Consider the following 23,535-nt stretch of genomic DNA (forward strand, 5'->3'; position numbering starts at 1 on the left):
ATAATGGAGGTCACCCAGCTTTCCCACCATCCTATACTCAGTATAATGGAGGTCACCCAGCTTTCACAGCATCTTATACTCAGTATCATGGAGGTCACCCAGCTTTCCACCATCTTATTCTCAGTATGATAGAGGTCACCCAGCTTTCAACTATCTTATTCTTAGTATGATAGAGGTCACCCAGCTTTCCTAGCATCTGTCTATGGGACCGTTTCGTGTCATCACTGAGCCGCCCCATAGACTTATACAGGAAAGTGAGTTCTGACCCTTTCACAGGGCACAGTAGGATATTTGGTCACAAATGACTGGAAGGACCAAAGATGTTATAGGTAAGCGGTAAGAGGCCAGAGTGGTCCTTTAAGGATGGGCCGCCAGCCTGCTACTCATGGGCCAGTGCTGTGAACTTGCCCCTCGGGCTAAAATTTGCCAGCCAGCCCCTGACCATTACTCTACTCTCTGCTAGCTTGATTACTGCATCTGAGCAGTGTGGTGTTTCCCTTGACTAGCAGGTGTCTTTACCAGTCAGGGTCTTTGTGGATCTGAGCCCCGGTCTAATGGGTATCTGGAATGAGCTCCTGATCCTCATAAGTAGTCAGCATGGCCAGCAGCAAGTCTCTGGCTATTAGAGCAATCTAGGCTAAGCGTACTCTCTCTGATATCTGTTGTGTGTTTCTCTGTGTTTCTCTGAGTACAGAGAGTATAGAAAGAGAACTAGACAGCAGAGAAGATTTAGGATAAGGTGTTTTTGTTGCTAGCAAAAATGCATTTAAAGAAAAAAAGAGAAAAAAAAGATCTCAAGACACAGGGCCCATAAAAGACAAAGACTGGAAGAACCGCAAGACCAACAAGATGCCAAGATGACAACCCAAAAGAGACCTTAGTGGTAAATATTTCCACATTTCCTCTTACTGACAAACATGTACATTTTTTGCAGATGGGCTTAAACTTTTGTCCGACCCTCAAACCTTATTGGTTTGGGATTGATCTAGATTTTGTCAGGAGGATCAATTTGAGTATTTGGGTTGATAAGACCCCTTACCCATTGCTACACCTGTGACTGATTCTGTACAGACTACCTTTGATATGTCTAAGATGGGGTTAAGAGCAAAAAGTGACTTTACTCGACCTGTTTGTCCAGCACCTGTTAAAACCTTCCACAGTCTTGTTAAAAGAGATATGTCTAAAATTAGTAGGCAAACTGAAGTTGATGACCTGCTACATCCAAATATGACCACGAATGATATTTTCTGCATGCAATGCCTGATCTAGGGATGGTCTGAACCGAGTTTGGTTCGGGTTCGTACGAACCCGAACTCTTGGTAATGATTCCTGCTGTCTGCCCGCTCCGTGGAGAGGGTGGATACAGCGGAAGGACCACCTGGAAAACTGGGATACAGCCATAGCCGTAGGCTGTATCCCAGTTTTCCAGGCGGTCCCCCCACTGTATCCACCCGCTCCACAGAGCGAGCAGACAGCGGGAATTGGATGGCGAGCGTTCGGGTTCATATGAACCCGAACCTCGGCCGGTTCGGACCATCCCTACCCTGATCCATGCCCACGACCTGGTCATCAAACCTCCTCATAAAGGTAGGGCGTTCTTGTTCATGGACAGGGAAAAATATTTATTGGAAGCCCAATGCCAACTTGGTGATACCAATGTATACAGTGTATTGTCATGTGACCCTATATTTAGTTTGAAAATTGATAATATCTTAATAGAAGGCCTCAACAAGAGGGTACAATATCCCAAATTACCACTCTTTATTCCAAAATTTCACAAAAACCTTACTAACCCTCCAGGCAGACCTATTGTGTCTGGCCGTGGGTCGATCTTAAGTAATATTTCTATCTTTTTAGATAAGATTTTGAGACCACTAGTTTACAATTCTATATCATAACTTTAGGACACCACTCAATTTCTCAATAGAATTCATGATCTAACATTACCTAAAGAAGCCGTTTTGGCCACCCTAGACATTAGTTTATATACTTCTATCAGACATGATATGGGTATGCCAGCAATATCATCCTCATTACAGGAACTGTCTCGTTATGCTAAAGAAAAGGATTTCATAGTAAGTTTGCTGAATTTGGTATTAACAAATAATTATTTTATGTTCGACAACACTATTTACCTACAGCAGAGAGGAGTGGCGATGGGCGCAAATGTTGCACCCACTTACGCTAATATTGTGATGACACACATCAAGGAGCACTTTGTCTATGTGGTGCCCCAGTACCAACACATTATGGTCTGGTGGCGCTACATCGACGATGTGTTCCTCATATGGATTGGAGATGAAAATTTGTTCCTGACCTTTGTGGAGTATCTCAAATATGACAGATGAGACAAATTCACTTTGACCTACTCATATACCTCAATTAACTATTTAGACATCTCACTCTGACAATAAATTGATTACGGACATCTACAGGAAACAGACCTCCAGAAGAGGAAAAAAATCTAAAGGACAGACAGACATTAGTACTGTTAGGGGTGACCCGCAAAGACCTATTGGTACCCCCTATCCATGTGTAGGATCTGTTACATGCAGATACATAGTGAGGGCATCCACTTCACACACCCTCATACAAAAAAAAAGAGTACCAAATAAAACATTTTCTTACCTGTAGTTAAGACTGGATAGTATATGTCATCTGATGTCCCTGCAACAAAATTTATGTAGGTTAAACCACCTATGATCTCAGAACCAGGTTCAGATAAATCGAATTAAGTCCTTATTGTGGGGCTCAACTTCAAAGATAAAAGATGCTCAATCATAATGTGTGTGGAGATGAAAAGAAAAAAAAATTCAATTCAAAAAGTTCTTTATTCCAGTATCGATGTTATAAGTAGTAACTGTGTGCTGTGTGGGTGGGAACACAAGGAAATTATACAGTAATTCAGTAACACAATGAAACTACAATGTGTGAACACAGCCTAGATGTTTTGCAACAGATTTTGGCGGAAAATAGGCAGGGTGGGGGACTGTGATGAACAGCTGAGGAAAAGCAATGCATTCTGGAACCTGTAGTACTGTGTACAACTGCTCAACCAGGAAGTACAGAAACACAAAACAGAACAAAATCCCCCAAAGCAAATTGACAGACGGGTAAGCAATGCTATTTGCTTATGCAGCACGCTTATTATTTTTTTACAAGTTCCCCTTTAATGAAAAAAGAAGGATAGGACAACTGAGCCATTTTTGTGGCATCAGGTTATGGTAAAAGAAGGATGACGGAATTCCTTATACAGTACATGTGTATGCTTCAAGATTCTCAGTAAAAGTTCCTGTTCTGTGTCTGGTTTTACATTGCACCTTACACCATTTTGGGCGTCATCTAACCACCGACCCCGACCAGACACAGTATTGGGGTGTGCCCTGAGGAAGGGGTCTATGCCAATGGCACAACACATTGGTGCAGCCTTTCTAAGCCTTTATACCGGCCCTCAAAAGAAAAGAGGGAAGGGACAAAGAGCCCTCTGCTCTACAGAAGAAACATCATCATCTCCATCTGCTGCACGCAGATCCAGTAAGCACCCAGGCATTGTCATTCTCCCACCATAGCTCACCATCCCTTGGTGTCAAGTGCATTGGATCAAGAGGCTCCAGCTGTTGACTAAATCTGGCATATCGGTAACCGCTCATACATCAGCAAACCTTACAAAATAGGATGGACATTGCATGTAATGGGCAAAAAAGTCACAAATCTTTGAGTAATCGAGCCTTTATTTTATGTAAAAAATAAGTGTCTGCTGTTTAACAAATTCATTTTAAGGATTTAAAATGTTAAATAACAGATAAATTAACTTTTGACATGTCACTCCTGAGAACTACTGTGACTTCGAGATATAGGCAGATAAAACACTGGGCAACACACTTTACTCCTCAGCTGTCAAATTTTTTTTTTTTACTCCATTATAGTTCTTAGAGGGAATCCTATTAATATTGTATGTTGATGGATTATAGTAAATGGGGAACCTCAAGGAATTTACAAATTTACAAGATGTCTATTAATTACGAGGAATTGCACAGATCTGATGCTTCTGTGGAGGTGAGGTTAATCCAACGGCAGAGGTGAGGTCCAGCTTTGCCCCAGGAGGAGCCTTGAATGTAAAGTTCTGCAGCAGCTTTGTAAAGAAAAGAAAAAGCTCCATCTTAGCCAAGTTCTCTCCAGCACAACTTCTCTTACCTACAAAAAAGAGAAAACATATCAGTATTAGCTGAGCGGTTTGGTGGCAGGAAGACTGCATCCAACTCAATGTCCAATTCCTGTAACTATGTCTTGACTTGGTGTTACTCACCAGCAGAGAATGGTGTAAAGGCCTCATTGTTAACAAAGTTTCTATCAATGTCAAGAAAATGTTGAGGATTAAAGTCATTGGGTGTCTTGAAGTATTTGGGGTCTCGTAGAACAGATGTCAGGGATGGAATGATGTGAGTCCCCTGCAAAGATTCATAAATGATTGTCTATGGTGTGATCCACCAAAGAGTTAGCAGTCCATCAATAATAAATAAACATTATATAGGGAAATGGTTAAGGCCCCTGAACATAACTCCCTATTACGTTTATCAGTCTCCATTTTGTATGCTATAATCTACTGTCAGCGCGTAGGGGTATATACACACTATGGAAATCACGCAGATAACTTGCCGCAGATTCCGCCACTCGTTCCCGCACGCTCCCGCTTCACTCTTCACCCGTCCCTTAGACTCCATTCTATGGTCACGTGGATTCCGCCGTCCACCCAAAGAATGGACATGTCAATGGGACCGATGCCTATGGGACCGATGGCACTTCAAGCGGGAATGCGGGGGGACAAGCGACGGAATCCGTGGCAAGTTATCCGTGTGATTTCCGTGCATATAGCCTAAGATTAGATCCAGGGCAGGTTACTGATTAGAACTTCAGTGTTTTATTCCACCGAATTATTAACTGAATTTGGTTTATTGGTTGATTTTGTAGCTTGGGCTGTTTTTGCCCTGACTGTTCTAAAATTGTTGCAAAAAATGGTGCTATTTTACTGCCATGATTAAAATCGCACCAAAACAATATATTTTTTTGAAAAACAAGCATTGTGTGAAAAAAGCCAAAGGAAGCAAGGCTATTTTTCCATGTAAGGCCAGGTAGAGTTCTGGAGCATTTTTCCTTCGAAAAACCTAAAATGTTTATGAACCACAAAGGAAAATGCCTTAAATGAAGACACTTACTTTTGGTATGAAGAAGCCCTGCAGGGTGACATCTTGAGTAGTTTGATGTGGCAGATTTATTGGAGCAACATTGGCGAATCTCTGGATCTCATTGATAATAGCGTGGGTATATGGCATTTGTTGGCGTTGCTCCACTTGAGGCTCGGCTGAACCAATAACCATTTCAATTTCTTTCTGAACATTTTCTGTATCATATAAAAGTAAGAATTGCTTTTAATTCACACATTAAGTTATGTTCACACGCAGCAAAATTAAAGATAAGCACAACCATAATTTTGAGTAAAAAAAAACAGGCGGGAAAAAAAGCATTTTGTCGTAATCAATTATAGCCGTTCTCTAGTGTGTGAACTTCCAGCCAATTTTCCACTGACTTTGATGGAGCGCATTGTTACATTAAGAATACGGCTTTATTTTTTATTATTTTATTGTGTGAGAAAAAGAACTGATTTCTTTTTTGCTTATATGGATGCTATTGGAGAATCATGTGGAAACTATTTTGCATGCATCATTTGTATAATATGCTACTTATGGGTTGTCTGCCATTTTAATTCATTCTCCCATATTATATGGATTTCCTAAGGCAGGGGCGTAGCTAGGATTCATGGGGCCCCATAGCAAAAAACTGTATGGGGCCCCATGAATCCTGTACGCCCCCAACCCCCCCCCCCCCCCCGCCAAACACAGACAATGACGCACATATACACACACAGAGGCACCATTAACGTATATACAGATACGCCACTGACATACACACATATATACGCTGTAATGTGATTACACTAGTGCTGATGTATACACCATGAGTACACTGTACACAGGGAAATCATCTCAGTGTAATAATACATATGTACACACACTGACACACATACACAGCACTTACAGCTCCCAGGCTTCCCCCCTCCTCCTCCTGTAGTCCGGGCTGATCTTCACATAGAAGTATTGAGAACCTTTGGGTCATGTGACCCAAAGGTCCTTTATCCCTCTCCTGTGCCGTCTGGCAGGTCCTGCTCCTCTGTTCAGCCCGCTCACCCGGCACTACAGTGAGGGGGCTGAACAGTGCAGTGGCGGGTCCCTCTTCCTCTCTGGACCCCTGGGGGAGCGGGGTACCTGCCATGAAGGCAGGGCAGGCTTCCTCGGGCCCCCTTCCTGCAGGGGCCCCATAGCAGTCGCCTTCCCTGCCTTCATTGTAGCTACGCCACTGTCCCAAGGCATCATACATCTCCCATGATGCCTCTAACTTTGAAGAGACAAAAGAGGTGGAGTTAAGTCATTTCATGCTAGTTCTACTCCGATATAAGTGCAGGAAGAGATAGAGCTCAGTAGCTCATATAGAACTTCTGTCCCCTAACTTACACTATCAACACTTATTGTATTCCTATGAGATGCAGTTTGAGGCTGCATTCACACTACGTATATTTCAGTCAGTATATGTATATTTCAGTCAGTATAGTTCAGTCAGTATTGCAACCAAAACCAGGAGTGGATTAAAAACACAGAAAGGATCTGTTCACACAATGTTGAAATTGAGTGGATGGCCGCCATTTAATGGCAAATATTTGCTGTTATTTTAGAACAACGGCTGTTATATTGAAATAATGGCAGTTATTTACCGTTATATGGCGACCATCCACTCAATTTCAACATTGTGTGAACAGATCCTTTCTGTGTTTTTAATCCACTCCTGGTTTTGGTTGCAATACTGACTGAAATATACGTAGTGTGAACGCAGCCCCCGTCTGTTTCCTTGTGATTAGTTTCTCCCTGCAATCTCTTAAAAGGGAGACTCAGGAGAGAGCAATGTAAACTTGCATCTCATTCAGCAGAGGAGAAACTCAGTAACTTTTTTAGAAATCTATAGGCTATTTACATTGGGGCTCACATACTATATCACTGCTCTCCTGATGCCTTAGATATAACAGTACTTCTGTGTCTTAGGCTGAAATAATAAATTGAACAGCAAAGAGGGCAGAGTTTTGTGGGAAGGTATCTGAAAGCTGTCTGGATTTGATAGAAGTTATCTTGTAGTTTACAGAAAGTCAAACACACAGTAGAGACTGACATCCTGTCTATACAGGAAATCATGTAATGGATTATAGATCTGAGTGAAGGTCACATGACCCGGCTAAAATATTGAAAGGGTTAAGAACTAAATGTGATAAGGTCATCTTGGCCAGGATCATCAAGTCTTTTTAAGTTTCTAGCTGAGCTATACAACCATCACCCTAATTAAACAGCCCTGGTCATAGATAATGCTAATCTCAGCAGTTTAACTCCTTAGATGCTGCAGTTTAGGTTAACTACTACTGTACATGATTTCAGTGGTTAGAAAAAAGGAGTATGCCTCTGTCATCCCAAGGAGTCTTGGGTTCCCATTTGTGCCAATAATTCAGATATCTCTATCGAGAGCAGGGCCGTTTCTAGGACCGGGCGGGCCAGGCCACCGCACTGTTTGCCGACATCTAGGGGGCACCCGGCAGCGTCCGACAGCGTCCAATCCCCACGCATTCATGGCATCAGTTGCTCCCCCCCGGAGAGCGGTGCAACTGACCACTGACCCCAGAGCTGTCAGAGATGTCGGCGGCGCCACCCTGTCTCCTCAGAGTCGCACGGAGCACCAACACCCCCCCACCCCCTCGCTTGTAACCTGGAACTGATCTCTAAGGGATCCTCCAGCAGGGGCAGTGATGACATCGCTGTGCCTGCTGGGGGATCCCTCTAGCATCTGACCAGCTGAAAAAAGAGAGAACAGGCCAGAATAGAGGAAGACAGTATTAGCTGAGTATAGGTTTTTTTTTTAGCAATGCAGGGGACATTATAACTATATGGGGGACATTATAACTATATGGGAGACATTGCAGGGGGACATATTAACTATATGGGGGACATTGCAGGGGGACATTATAACTATATGGGGGACATTGCAGGGGGACAATATAAGTATATGGGTGACATTGCAGGGGGACATTATAACTATATGGGGGACATTGCAGGGGGACATTATAACTATATGGGGGACATTTCAGAGAGACGTTATTAGTATATGGGGGACATTGCAGGGGGACATTATAACTATATGGGCTCAATGCCGGGGGACATTATTACTATATGGGGGCAATGCAGGGGGACATTATTACTATATGGAGGGCACAGCAGGAGACATTATTACTATATGGGGGCAGATCAGAAGACATTATTACTATATGGGGCACAGCAGGAGAGATTATTGCTATATGGGGCACAGCAGGATACATTCTTACTATATGGGGCACAGCAGGATACATTCTTACTATATGGGGGCAATGCAGGGGAACAATATTACTATATGGAGGGCACAGCAGGAGACATTATTTCTATATGGGGGGGGGGGGGAATTAATTCCACTTCCCTCCACAGCACCATAGACAATAATAAGATAAGTAATATCTTCTTACTTTGAACTTCAGGATACTTCATCATTAATAGAAGGCTCCATCTCAGGGTGGTAGAAGTCGTCTCCATTCCAGCAGCGAACAGTTCGGTTAAAAGAGATGTGAGGTTTTCATCATGAAAATACGACTCAGCATGGGGCTTCTCCTGAAATGAGCAAAACGTAACATATCTATAAGTGAACTTATTCCATCAGATATACAAATCTTACTTTAGGTCAGATACTGCACCTGCCCCAAATATTTCCGGAAGCTGGGAGGAAATTGAACTCCAAAAAAGGGCAAAGAAATAATATGCAGAAGCGAAGGGGGGGGGTCATGAAAAAATATTTCTAAAATATAGGGGATGAAAGGATTCTCCAAGCTTTAGGGCAGGATCTGATGGCTCATAGGCATATAGAGCCCACAGAGTAATTCTTCTGAAAGACATTGGGGGTGATTTACTAATGTGTTCTCAGCAGCAAATTGTCATTTTTTGGTCCATTTTCCCTCTCGGTATGGTCTTCCAACATCTTTATTAAAGGTGTATGAAAAAATTCTTCCACAAACCCACCAAACCCGTGATTTGTATCCAAAAACCCACCAAGTGGGCATGTCCTTCGAAACCCAGCATAAACGACAAATTTTTATTAAGCAAACCGTCTTTTGTTTTTTTTTTTTTTAACAGATTTTCTATTCTAAAAACCAGTCACTTCTAGTGTGGCGGATGGTCAGGTTTTAGTTTTGTTCTGTGTTGCTAAGGACATGGGTCCTTAGATGAATTTGACGTGGGAAAAACAGAAACAACAGCATAACGGCTTAAAATTGACACATTTTTGGTAAGTGAGGCCCATTTTCTTAGCTTAAAGGGGTTCTTTAGCTAAAATGTACTGATGAGCTGTACACAGGACACCTGGCACCTGTGCAGATCAGCTGTTTGGCACCCGCACTACACAGTGAATGGAGTTTGTCTACACCAGGCATGGGGAACCCTCGGCCCTCCAGCTTTAGCTTTGGCTGTCCAGACATGATGGGAATTGTAGTTTTGCAACAGCTGGAGGGCTGAAAATACACTCACTATGTAGCTCATCAGTACATTTTATCTGGAAAACACCTTTAAGTCAACTATTATATGGGTGCTCGCAGAAGGACCATGACTATTACTGTTCAAGGATCATGACCACTCTTTGCTCTGTGAAGTAGACAATTAAAATGGTGTGTGGAGAGGTTTCACCGGCACTACTCCTAGTACTTGGTCAGGTGATGTGGCCGGACGTATGATGGACTTATGTGGATCACTGGCGGGGGTGCTCCTTTTAATGTGCACTATACATCGTTATACAGTTCAGTTAGGAGAAGAAAAGCTAAGGGCACTCACCCGTTAGTTGTGAAGATTTATTTATTTCATAGTGCAATAAAATCAACGGATTGCACACTGATCAGAGCAGACGCCATCCTATGCTATAGTGTGGTCATGACCACACTATAGCATAGGATGGCGTCTGCTCTGATCAGTGTGCAATCCGTTGATTTTATTGCACTATGAAATAAATAAATCTTCACAACTAACGGGTGAGTGTCCTTGGCTTTTCTTCTCCTAACTGAACTGGACAATTAAAATGGTTTCAGGGTAAAACTGAATGGATGGTTCATCAATTACAGACCATCGGGGTGCTGACGCCCAACATCCCTGCCAATCAGCTGTTTCACGTTTGCCCTACATAGTGAATAGAGATCTATTCACTGTGTATTGGCTGTGCCCGGAACTGCATTTATGTCTCACCACCACTTCAAAGTGAACAGAGCCAACATTCACTGTGTAGTGTGATTGATGACCTATATTGTAGATAGCAAAATGGGTGAAATCCAACAGCACCAGATAATCAGATCCATGAAACACACTGTGCCCCATGCTACCATGTCTATGTTATAACTTTACCTCTTTCTGTTTGACCAGAAAACAATCTATAAGAGTCCTCTGGTCATTGACATCCAGTTGATCCCTTTGTTTAATGAAGACCTCTCTAATAAATAAACGTAATTCATCAGTGGTCGGTCGAAGGGTTTTGTGACTTCCTGGAAGCCAACGCATCAGGGATGGAAAGGCGTTGTACAACTGTTTAGAAGAAAGAAAAGTTATTACACATTTGTGTGTATCACATGAAAAGCCAGTGGCGTAGCTACCATAGAGGCAGGGAAGGTGGGTGCTATGGGGCCCATGGAGGGAGGGGGCCCAGGGAAGATAAGAGCCTACTGTGTCCTTTTGCTTAACCCCTTATTTACTGCAGTGTGTAAGTGACCCAGTGTTCTCTAACATGCGGCAAAAAAAAAAAAAAAAAAAAAAAAGGGTTAATACAGAAGACAATTAACTCTCTGCCTGACTACTCTGATAACCTCTGACCTCTGTTCTCTGAGTTCCTGCAGAGGTCAGAAGTTTTCAGTGCAGGAGTAGAGAAGGAGAGAGCTAATTGTCTTCTGTATTAACCTTTTTTTGTGTTGCAGAATGTAAGCGAACACTGGGTCACTTACACATTGCAGTAAAAAAGGGGTAAGCAAAAGTTAGTCCCGCACCTATGTATATAACCATAGGATTCTGCCTCTGGCCACAAGAGAATTTTTTTTGCCACATCACCGAGTGTATATATATATATATATAATATATATATATATATATATATATATATATATATATATATATATATATATATATATAAATAATATGTGTGTATGTGTGTGTGTAGGGGAGGGGGGGGCATACAGTTTTTTGCTATGGGCCCCATAAATCCTAGCTACGCCCCTGTGAAAAGCCCATCAGCCCTAGACTATTATACCTCTTTCAGATCTGATTTACAATCCTCAATAAGATACATGGAATATCTCCAGTTATATAATTTTTTCAATTCACACATAAAATTCCTAAATGTATTGTGACCGCTCACTGGTTTTGAAAACATTTGTCTGACGCTTTGCTGTTCTATACTCTATTCTTGGAAACATACCACAAACAATCAATATTATATATGAGAAGCTGTAGCGGGGAATTTGATAGACAGCACTTTACATAGTTTCGCCAATTATGCATGTTTACTAGGTTTTCTAACGTTTTAGTATTTTTTTTAGCATTAAAACTTTTTATTTGCAAATAGGTATATTTAAAATGAACCCTATTGTGACCTTTATAGCGCATTTATTTTTTAACCAATGGTGTCATAGGGGGCATAATTTTTTGCGCCATGATCTCTAATTTTTTTCTAGTTTAATTTTTCATTTGTAATTTAAAAAAAGCAATCCTGTGTTTTTTTACTGCTTTTTGTTCACGCCGTTTGTTGTGCGGGAATAATGTTTTATTTTAATAGATTGGACGATTGCACACACTACGGTATATTATATGTTAGTTAACTTTTTTAATTTTTTCATTATTTTTATGTGTTTTATGTATAAAATGGGAAAAGGGGGATGATTTTCACTTTTATTGGGGAAGGGACTTTGGGACATTTTTTAAAACTTTTGTTGATTTTTTTCTACACTTTTTAAGTCCCCTTAGGGTACTTTTGCATACATATATTAGTTTTAACACACTGATCACTGCTATGCCATAGCATAGCAGGGATCAGTGTCATCTGTGATCTTCCGATACAGCCTGCCTGTGGCAGACTATTAGAAGACTGAAGACCTGACTGCACGGAGGATGGTAAGAGACAGTCAGGCCATGCGATCAGGACGTGTCTGCGGGGGTCCCGATCAGTAAGTGACAGGAGATGCTTACACTTTAACGCCGCCGTCATTGAGGGTGAGGGTTAAGGCCCAGACAGCAGGGGTGTACGTCATTAAGGAGTTAAGACATTGATCTCTTGCAAGACGCAAGAGACTTCTTTTTAAACTTTGAACACATTGGTGTCTGGTCCCTACAGTCCTTCAACTGATATTTCCAGAGGCCTCTGAAAACTGGTGGAGATTTAATCAAGATAAAGGTACGCTGACCCATACTTGAAGAAATGCCCACTAAACCATGCTTCAATGTTGTTTTTAAACTACCTGAAATACAATTAGAAAGTTACCCTGTTAACCTGTTACTGTCTATACTGTCACTTAAATATCTCTCAATGTCTTTTTACTTCTACTTTACTTTACATTTGATATCGGCAAGCTCTGTTATGCTAAATTTGTGGAACAGCACATGTGGTGTCCCACCACAGGGTACTGTCTATGGCACCTTGGTAAGTCACTCCCTCAGGTTCACACAAATGGGAGATGTAGTATTGTGTTTTCCCCACTAGATGTGACTAGTAGGAGAAGTTAGTCTCTGGTGGTAGGAAGAGAGTTGGTTCTCAGTGAGTCTTTAGATAGCTCTCAGTATGTGAGGAAGCAAAAACAGACTAGTCTCTGTGGAAGTTAAGCCAGGGCCTGGCTTTGGCCAGGACCCCTGACAGGGACACAGAAACAGACATTCTTTATGCAAGTAAATAAGACAAATATGCAATGCTAAGCTCTACTAAGGGGAGAGAAGCCAAATAGGAAACACCTTGCCCATGCCAGGAACCTCTCTAAAAAGTGAAGGGCAGTTACCTGAAGCAAGAGGAACTGACCCCAGTAGGACAAAGCTACCAGGAAAAGGTCTATGTATCCTACCGCACAGCGCAGGATGGCTGGGAAACCTTGGAAGACTGTTACACCCAGATAACCGACGTCTGGGGCTCGTACTACCTACTTAGGATGGGTATGCTGCAAATAGGGGGCATAAGGCAGTTCAGTCCAGTATAGGCAACCGCGAGTACGAGTATTCTCTTATCTCTTCTATTTGTGCACCTGTTCTGGCAGAGCACACTTACTACATTGGGCAGGGCTCCTCTCCTGGCAACTTCTCTCCTCTCTGTACTACAAAGCACCTACTACAAAAAGCACTGGTTTTACCTCAACTGTCAGCACCTAAGTTCTCTGTAAAGATTTGCACTTTGGAATTTCTTGTATTATTTGCACTGATATATTATTCAGTAAAGTTTTTTTTTTTTTTTTAACCAAAAGGCACAGGACTCTGGTCTGCTCCTTAAGCAGCTGCACCTACACAAAACAAAACACTTTGGCTTTCTTTCTGTGAATGGCGCTACCAACAGCCCAGGGTGGGTCTAACACCACTCCAGGCCACCGTGACAAGTGCCCAAGTGACCCTAAGCTCCCTTGAAGCGCTCAACCATCGCACCCTACCGACCTACCACACAGACAGTTCCCCGAAATCCAGGACTGGCTTGCAGAAATATCCTTCCTTTTGCAGAATGGAGTAGCTACCGTAGTTGCACACTCCAAAAGGCTTGCGGCTAAGTATAACACCACTCTGTCTCTTTGGTTACAGTTTAGTACAGAAAGTACCAAGTTCTTTTCTCGTCCACAATCGGAGATATCAGCTGTCCTCCATGCCCTCTAATTTACCACTTCTCTGGTCATTCGCAGCCTTATAGGCTGTGGCTATTATATGCCTACTGTGACTATTTTGCTATTACTGGGTTCGAGACAGACAGCACACTGTTAATGTTTCTCTGACCAAAATTCACATAACTTGTGCTCCATAATAATCAATCCACTACCGCTAAATTGAAGGCAGATTCAAGCAAAGCCTGCTTACTATTGGACTCCAATAACAAATCTAGTATTCACCAGTATTCATCCTCATGTGTTAAAATATTGTGAACCGTCTAAAGTGTTCTGCTTTCATGTAATGGTTACGTTTGTAAGTGCGTATGAGAGAAGTCCCATAATAGTGGGAAGGAATCTGGTTTAAAACAGTTGCAGTTCCAGTAGTGGTTAGTTAGCAACAAGTTCGGAGTGAGGAGTACTTTCTTCTTCCCTCAATAGCTAGACTTTAACTTTCCGCTGACTTCTGCAAAGAACCTAATCCTACTTTTCTAGTCTTTTCTAAAGAAATATCAAGCTACTTAAAAAGGATCTCTTCCACACCAAGAATGAATGAAATCAAAGACATTGAGGTTCTAGAACAGGGGTGTCAAACTCAAATACACAGTGGGCCAAAATTAAAAAATTGGACAAAGTCGCGGGCCAACCTTGATAATTATTGAAGCGCAAATGTGGCGGTCCTGGCACTGTCAGTGGTGTGCGTCTCCCAGCACTGTGCACTATGATAAATGACATGATAAATTGCTGTGGTATGATTAAACCCCAACCCATGTAATAGCCAGCCCTCCACCATAACCTCTTATATAGTAGCCAGCTCTCCCCATAGTCTCCTATCGTAACCAGCCCTCCACCATAGCCACTTATATAGTAGCCAGTTCTCCCCATAGTCTCATATAGTAACCAGCTCTCCACCATAGCCTCTTATATAGTATCCAGCTCTCCCCATAGTCTCATATAGTAGCCAGCCCTCCACCATAGCCTCATATAGTAGCCAGCCCTCCACCATAGCCTCATATAGTAGCCAGCTCTCCCCATAGTCTCATATAGTAGCCAGCCCTCCTCCATAGTCTCGTTTATAGTAGCCATGGGGGGCCAGATGTAATTCAACTCTGAATTGCCTGGCGGGCCAAAATTAATGGCACTGGGGGCCAGATTTGGCCCGCGGGCCAGAGTTTGACATGACTGTTCTAGAACCTCATTAAATTTGTGGAACCTGTATAGATCTTAGGCCAGGTCCAGGGCACCGTAGGTTTCCATGATACAAAAACTGGCATTTCATAGACAGTGTAGCAGGGGGAGTGTATCCCCTAGATATTTATAAGGTGGTGCATATATATATATATATATATATATATATATATGCACCACCTTATAAATATCATATATGTATATATAATCTTTTATCCCAGAAGAGAGAGAGGGCCCAGAATGATCAAAAGCCCCCTCCCAGAGGAATGTATATGTCTGCTGGGCTAGGGAGGAGAACAATAAGGACAACTGTTTATTACAGTGGCATCTCCTGAATAACACAGGTATGTTTACTGTAATCACACAGACCCTTTTGTTGTAGGGTGCAATTCACACAATCTATAGGACCATATCTCTCTCTGGGATCATTGATCTTTGTTACTACACCATGTAATACAGGAAGACAGGGGTCTTTTGATCCTTTATCTCCTAGATAGCTGTATTCCTTTATAACATCTGTATCCCACCACAACCCTGGGCACAACTGTGCACGGGCACAAATACCTGTACGTACATGAGCATGGTGACATCATCTCTCTGCGTCAATGCTCGGGCACGTAGCTTTGGGTACGCCCCCCTTGGGAAGTTTAAATAGACCACCAGAGGTAGCCCTAGTCAGATCCATCTTGCCCACCAAGACCAACAAGTGGGAGTTCCATCTTCCCCACTGAAACCAACAGACCATCTGCTCCACAGGATCATCCCTACACAAGAAGTGGTCTAAGTATCCCCCCTGCTTCCCTCTCTCTCTCTCTCTCTCTCTCTCCCCCCCCCCTAACAATCCCCTCTGTTACCACTGAACCCCTTCATTCCTTGTCCCTTTGTTAACCACTTGCTTACCCCCCTTTTAGGGATAGTCTGGTGATAGGTCTGGGTGGGTTCGTAAAGTATTGTGTGTGTGTGTGTATTAGATACGCGGGTGGGGAAATATAGAGGGGTTGTAGATTATTATTATTGTTTTAATTATACTGTATGTAATTTGTATAGAGTAGATTGAGTGTGTAATAAATATTGGATTATTATTAATACGGTATTGTCTCAATCTGTTATACAAGCACAGGTATAGTAGTGTAGTAGCTGTATAGGAATAAGGGGAACGTTAGGTACGATTAAGGTGTGTCTCAATACAATACAGTCTAGCATTGCTGAGACTGTACTGTATTGTAATATTGATTGTTAATGGTCTGATTAGACATTTAGGGTCAATATTGCACCTTAATGGAATCATAAACAGGAGTTATATTAATAATACCACATGCATAATCTCAAGAGTGATTATCAGTGCTGTATTTATTAATAGGAAATATTAATATCCGCCTTAGGATATTAATATTCATTTATGAATATTAATTATTAATATTTAATAGGAATATTGATATTCTAATATTCATAACCCTGTAACAATATGCCAGGGCCCAAAGAGACTCAGACAGTCCCACCAGGCTTTGCTCTGCACCCTGTGTATGAAGCAGGTAGCCTATTTATAGCAATACCTCAACTGCCGACATCTGAACCACAGATTACATAAAAACATTGTGAAAACAATAAATTTACCAAGGCCATGGGGCTACCAAAAATCTCCATGGTATGCATTACTAAGGACAAAAGTCTTTGCAGTTTTGGATCATCATAATCGAAGCGATGGCCGACTGTTATATATACAATGACATTAGCGACAGCAGCGTTCAGTATCATAGTATTGTCAAAGGGTTCACCTAAAGTAAGAATAAAAAGTAAGTAAAACATTGTTTAGGAACCTAGAGGCAATACTATAGCAGTTAAATTCTTGTACATAGGGACAGTATTATAGTAGTTATATTCCTGTATATGGGAGCAGTATTTTAGCCGTTATATTCTTGTACATCTCCTCCCTCATCTCCACCTACCATCCTTCCCGCGCTCTGCGTTCTGCTAATGACCTTACACTAACCTCTTCTTTAATCAGAACTTCTCATTCCCGCCTCCAAGACTTCTCTCGTGCTGCACTACTTCTCTGGAACTCTTTACCCAAAGACATTAGACTTATTTCCAACATCCCTAGCTTCAAGCGTGCCCTGAAGACCCATCTCTTCAGGCGTGCTTATAACATTTCGTAATCTCGTCTCCCTTTGCTATCCCCTCTCCATCCTCTCTATAACTTCTTTGGTGCTAGTTACACTGTCCTTGTCATCTGAGCTTAGAAAATGGCTTGTGACTGGCTTGCCCATTCACCTATAGGCACTTAGAGATTCCATGTACAATGACTGGAACATTGACAAATAAAGCACTTGTTGCCTCTCGTGTTACTCCCAGTCATCCTAGTCTGTACGCTCTTGAGAGCAGGTCACTAATTTGGTATTGTAACTTATTCATTGTATAATTTAATATATAACCTGTAATGTATTTATATAATTAAATAAGCGATGCGGAATCTGTTGGCGCTATACAAATAAATATTATTATTATTATTGTTATTACATAGGGGGCAGTATTATAGTAGTTATATACTTGTATATAGGAGAAGTATTATAGTAGTTATATTCTTGTATATAGGAGAAGTATTATAGTAGTTATATTCCTGTATATAGGAGCAGTATTATAGTAGTTATATTCCTGTATATAGGAGAAGTATTATAGTAGTTATATTCTTGTATATAGGATCAGTGTTATAGTAATTATATTATTGTGTATAGGAGCAGTATTATAGTAGTTATATTCTTGTATATAGGAGAAGTATTATAGTAGTTATATTCTTGTATATAGGAGAAGTATTATAGTAATTATATTATTGTGTATAGGAGAAGTATTATAGTAGTTATCGGAAACTGGAGAGAGTGGAACGGCTGCACATCCCATTTATGGCTGATACTAATGCCGCTAGGCCTATATTAAAAATCAACACCAGAGTGTCTGTATATGATTTGATCAAGCCATAATAGCCCCGTGTACCAACGTGCGGGTCCCTACTCTGACTCCACACTGTGTTGGTCAGTGACCGCCACCCCCGCAAAGCGTGCACGTGCAGGGAAGGAGGGCCCTGGAATGGCCCTGCAACCCCCATGTCACAGGACCAGACCCAAAAAGCCCCACCAGAACCCGGTCAGCACCACCGACAGGGGAGGCTGCCCCCAAACGACACAAGTATGGATATAGTATTACACTTACCACTGCTGCACTCACAGAGTGGGAAAGACATAAGGTACCGACATGTGAGCACAGGCATATAGGAGGCAGTATTATAGTAGTTATATTCTTGTATATAGGGAGCAGAATTATAGTAGTTATATTCTTGTATATAGAAGCAGTATTATAGTAGTTATATTCTTGTATATAGGAGCAGTATTATAGTAGTTATATTCTTGTATATAGGGGCAGTATTATAGTAGGTATATTCTTGTGTATAGGAGGCAGTATTATAGTAGTTATATTCTTGTATATAGGGAGCAGAATTATAGTAGTTATATTCTTGTATATAGGGAGCAGTATTATACTAGGTATATTATTGTATATAGTAGCAGTATTATAGTAGTTAAATTCTTGTATATAGGAGGCAGTTCCCGCTTCATCTCAGCGGGAAAGCCACGGTGCACAGCACCCTTGGACCTGTCTCTCCCTGCCCTGAATGTGCCTGCATGATGACATCTTGTAAATAAACCACGATTACTGCATTAAACCGGTGAGTGCCCCTGATTTCTACTGTCTAACTCAAAGGCTTGTGCTTATTGAATGAACTGTATTCTTACTCAAGCTGAGCACCACTGTTATGCAGACACCGTACTGAGATCACTCAGTAAACGGAGATCACAACGCTCCCTATCACGTCAGGTCACTCAACCTGGACATACAAATAATCTTAGGATACCACGGTTTGCTGATAGTGCCAGCACATCTATATGCTTGTGTATTATAGTAGTTATATTCTTGTATATAGGAGTAATATTATAGTAGTTATATTCTTGTATATAGAAGCAGTATTATAGTACTTATATTCTTGTACATAGGAGCAGTATTATAGTAGTTATATTCTTGTATATAGGAGCAGTATTATAGTAGTTATAGTCTTGTATATAGGAGCAGTATTATAGTAGTTATATTCTTGTATATAGGAGGCAGTATTATAGTAGTAATATTCTTGTGTATAGGAGCAGTATTATAGTAGTAATATTCTTGTGTATAGGAGCAGTATTATAGTAGTTATATTCTTGTATATAGGAGCAGTATTATAGTAGTTATATTGTATATAGGAGCAGTATTATAGTACTTATATTCTTGTACATAGGAGCAGTGTTATAGTAGTTATATTCTTGTACACAGGGACAGTATTATAGTAGTTATATTCTTGTATATCGGGGGGCAGTATTATAGTAGTTATATTCTTGTACATAGGAGCAGTATCATAGTTATATTCTTGTATATAGGAGCAGTATTATAGTAGTTATATTCCTGTATATAGGAGGCAGTATTATAGTAGGTATATTCTTGGATATAGGAGCAGTATTATAGTATTTATACAGGAGAAGATAGGGCCGGCACTACTAGCAACGGCTGGGTAAAGCTGTGCTGTGGATGACCGCTGGGACACAAATGTTGTAGGTCCGCTGGACTATAAAACGGGGTGCTGCAGTGAAACTGGACACTGTATATGGCACAAGCAAGGAAGATAAGAAATCTGACGCACTCACCGATGCTGTAGTCTTCAGCGGTTTATTTCAACACATCAACACAGGGAGAGGTAGAGATGGAACAGGTGCGGGAGCGTCTCTGCTAACTAGTTCCCGCACCTGTTTCATCTCTACCCCTCCCTGTGTGGATGTGTTGAAATAAACCGCTGAAGACTTTGGTGAGTGCTTTAGGTTTCTTATCTTCCTTGCTTGTGCATTATAGTATTTATATTCCTGTACATAGAGGCAGTATTATAGTAGTTATATTCTTGTATATAGAAGCAGTATTATAGTAGTTATATTCTTGTATATAGGAGCAGTATTATAGTAGTTATAATCTTGTATATAGGGGCAGTATTATAATAGTTATAGTCTTGTATATAGGGGCAGTATTATAGTAGTTATATTTCTGTATATAGGAGCAGTATTATAGTAGTTATATTCTTGTATATAGGGGCAGTATTATAGTAGTTATATTCTTGTACATAGGGAGCAATAATTAAGTAGTTCTATTCTTGTATATAGGAGCCGTATTGTAGTTATAAGCACAAGCCTGGAGGACAGAAATGGCTGCACATCGCACTTGTTCACACGTGTGTTGCTTGGTGGGTGCCTGTGGGGTGTGAGGGGGCCCAGTGGGTTTGGTCCTGTGACACTGGGGCTGCAGGGCTATTCTGCCCCCCGCCCTGTTGTTGCTTGCCTTGCAGGGGTTGGCGATCACTGAAGGACCCAGTGTTGATTTAGTGTAGGGACTCATGTGAACCAAGAGACCTGCAGATGGTACATGAGGCAATATGATTTGATCAAATTATATACGAACATCCTGGCGTTGGTTTTTAAATGTAGCCGAGAGGCATTAGTGCCAGCCATAGGTGTAAGGTGCAGCAGCTCCTTTCTCTCCATGTTCGTATTATAGTAGTTATATTCTTCTACATAGGAGTAGTGATGATCAAACAGTAAAATGTCGAGTTTGAGCTATTCAACGCGGCTGCAGCGAGCGGGTGAGTGCGGGAGGGGCGGCAGGGAGCTGCGGGGGGGGGGCTGCCCGGGGGATCGCTGATCGTCCGGGCAGCCCATAGGATATAGCAGCGGCTGCTGCCGATGCTCCTATTCAACGGAGCGACGGCAGCAGATCGCTGCTATATCAGTCGCTTGTTTTTCAACATGTTGAAAAACAAGCGACTGCAACGATCAGCCGACATGAACGATGTCGGCTGATCGTTGCACTTTATTCCACTGGACGATTATCGTCCGTAGCAGCCGATATCGGCCGAATACGAACGATAATCGTTCCGTGGAATAGGGCCTTAAATCATCCTCTTTGGACTCTTGATCTTTTGGACCGCCTTCTGACCCCAACTGCATTGTGTGGTCAAAGAGCTCTTCAGAATCTGGATTATTTTCAGTGGCCTGTATATTGGGTAGGGACATTCTACCCATGTTTTCTTCCAGTTGGATTGATGATGATGATGATGACATTTGTGGCAGTCACTGAGAGGAAGAGGAGGTCAAAGTGCTTGATTCAGGATCCGATAACCACTGAAGAACAGATTGACGACACTGTTCATTAATAAGGCGCACAGGAAACCTATCAGAAGAGGACAGGCTACTGACGATGTTCTCGCTTGTATGTTGGCCGGAACACTGGAAGCAGTGCCTTGCGCACTACCTCTATCTCCCCTTCCTACACCTGATATTGCTCGCCTACCACCTCTGGTTCTCACCATCTACCAACTCTCGATAAATCCACATACACAAATAAGATGTACGTTTAATTACTGGGTATAACAGATGTGAAGTATTCTGTATTTTTTATGACGGACAAAGAACATATGTCAGCTGATAGGAATACCGCTGTAATCACTGAACAAATGCACATACACAAAGATGTTTGTTTAATTACTGTATAATAGATAACAGTCTATTATTTCTTATTTTTCCTGACATACAGAGGACCTTTTTCAGCTTATAGGAATAGAGCTGTAACTAAACAAATGTACGTACACAAACAAGATGTACATTTAATTACTGTATAACAGATGTCTACTATTTCGTATTTTTCCTGACGGACAGAGGACGTTTTTCGGCTTATAGGAATAGAGCTGTAATAACTAAACAAATGTACGTACATAAACGAGACATATGTTTAATTGCTATATAACAGATGTCTACTATTTCATATGTTTCCTGACGGACAAAGGATGTTTTTCAGCTTATAGGAATAGAGCTGTAATAACTAAACACATGCACATACACAAATAAGATGTACGTTTAATTACTGTATAACAGATGTCTACTATTTCGTATGTTTCCTGACCGACAGAGGACATTTTTCAACTTGTAGGAATAGAGCTGTAATAACTAAGCACATGCACGTACACAAATGAGATGTACGTTTAATTACTGTATAAGAAATGTGAGCAGACCAAAATACACTTAGTAGGGCACTATGTAAAAATTGGCAAATCCAATCTGCAGCCTGCAATCCCAAAGCTAAATATTGCTGTGACTGCAATGCTGTCTATGGACAGGAAAATGCTTGTTGCAAATATGCTAGCCTAACCTTGATAAACAACCTACTAATCTCAATACCTTTCTCAGTAATATTGTTAATCTCACTACCTATCTGTCTAATCAAAATGGCTGCATGCAGGGAGACGATGATACACTGAGATAGCAGTCTTTACAGCACAGTGAGTGAGGAGACAATGGCGTCCAGAACACAGCACAGTGACTAATCGAAATGGATGCATGTGGGGAGACAATGATACAGTGAGATAGTCTGTACAGCATAGTGAATGAGGAGAAAATGGCATCCAGAACGCAGTGACTTTTATATGAAATGGTCATGTGATTTTAGCAGCTAATGAGACCTGTACACCTCAGCAATGACGTTTCTGACACTTCTATGTACTCTGCACTGATTGGCTGGAAAAAAGGCTGGAAGGGAGGCCACAGAATGGCCCTACAACCTCACTGTCACAGGACAAGACTCCAAGCCCCCCCCCAAAACCTGCACGTGGTACATGAGGCAATATGGTTTGATCAAATTATATACCAACATCCTGGTGTTGGTCTTTAAATGTAGCCAAGAGACATTAGTGTCAGCCATAGGTGTGAGGTGCAGCTGCTCCTTTCTCTCTCCATGTCCGTATTTTACTTTTCTCCCTTTTCTGAGTGGCTAGCACTCCTCCTGGTAAGACCCATGTGACCCCAATTGACAGGAGGCACCTGTGCACACATGGTAAGAACCTCCTATTTCTCCAATTCTATCTCTGGTGCAGTGGTAAGCAGTAAGACCTTGTTCACACTTGTGTTGCTTGGTGGCCACTTTCTCTGTCGGCATTGCCTGCTGGTTTGGGGGGCCCCTTGGAGTTTGGTCCTTTGACATTGGGGATGCAGGGCCATTCTATGGCCTCCCTTCCCTGCTTGTGCTCACTTTGCAGAGACCGGCTGTTCCGTGACCCTGCCGGGTCACAGAACAGCCTGTCTCTTACATAGTGTGAACATAGCCCTATAGTAGTATATTCTTGTATATAGGAGCAGTATTATGGTAGTTATAATCTTGTACATAGGAGCAGTATTATAGTAGTTATATTCTTGTACATAGAAGCAGTATTATTG

The 23,535-nt window shown here is 41.6% G+C and overlaps 1 protein-coding gene across 2 annotated transcripts in view; it reads right to left on the bottom strand.

Annotated features, from left to right (window-relative positions):
* Nucleotides 1–3,711: 3,711 nt before the first annotated feature.
* Nucleotides 3,712–23,535, bottom strand: part of LOC138796021 (cytochrome P450 2K1-like) — a 33,092-nt gene continuing 13,268 nt past the window's right edge. For both annotated transcript variants that reach the window (XM_069975893.1, XM_069975892.1), the window contains exons 5-10: nt 16,826–16,986; nt 10,557–10,733; nt 8,645–8,786; nt 5,214–5,398; nt 4,307–4,448; nt 3,712–4,194 (exon numbers count right to left, since the gene is read on the bottom strand). In XM_069975893.1, coding sequence (XP_069831994.1) covers nt 4,016–4,194; nt 4,307–4,448; nt 5,214–5,398; nt 8,645–8,786; nt 10,557–10,733; nt 16,826–16,986 — 986 coding nt within the window. In that variant the 3' untranslated portion in view covers nt 3,712–4,015. The remainder of the gene's footprint in view (nt 4,195–4,306; nt 4,449–5,213; nt 5,399–8,644; nt 8,787–10,556; nt 10,734–16,825; nt 16,987–23,535) is intronic.

This window comes from Dendropsophus ebraccatus, chromosome 6 (assembly GCF_027789765.1).
Source record: "Dendropsophus ebraccatus isolate aDenEbr1 chromosome 6, aDenEbr1.pat, whole genome shotgun sequence".
NCBI lineage: Eukaryota > Metazoa > Chordata > Amphibia > Anura > Hylidae > Dendropsophus > Dendropsophus ebraccatus.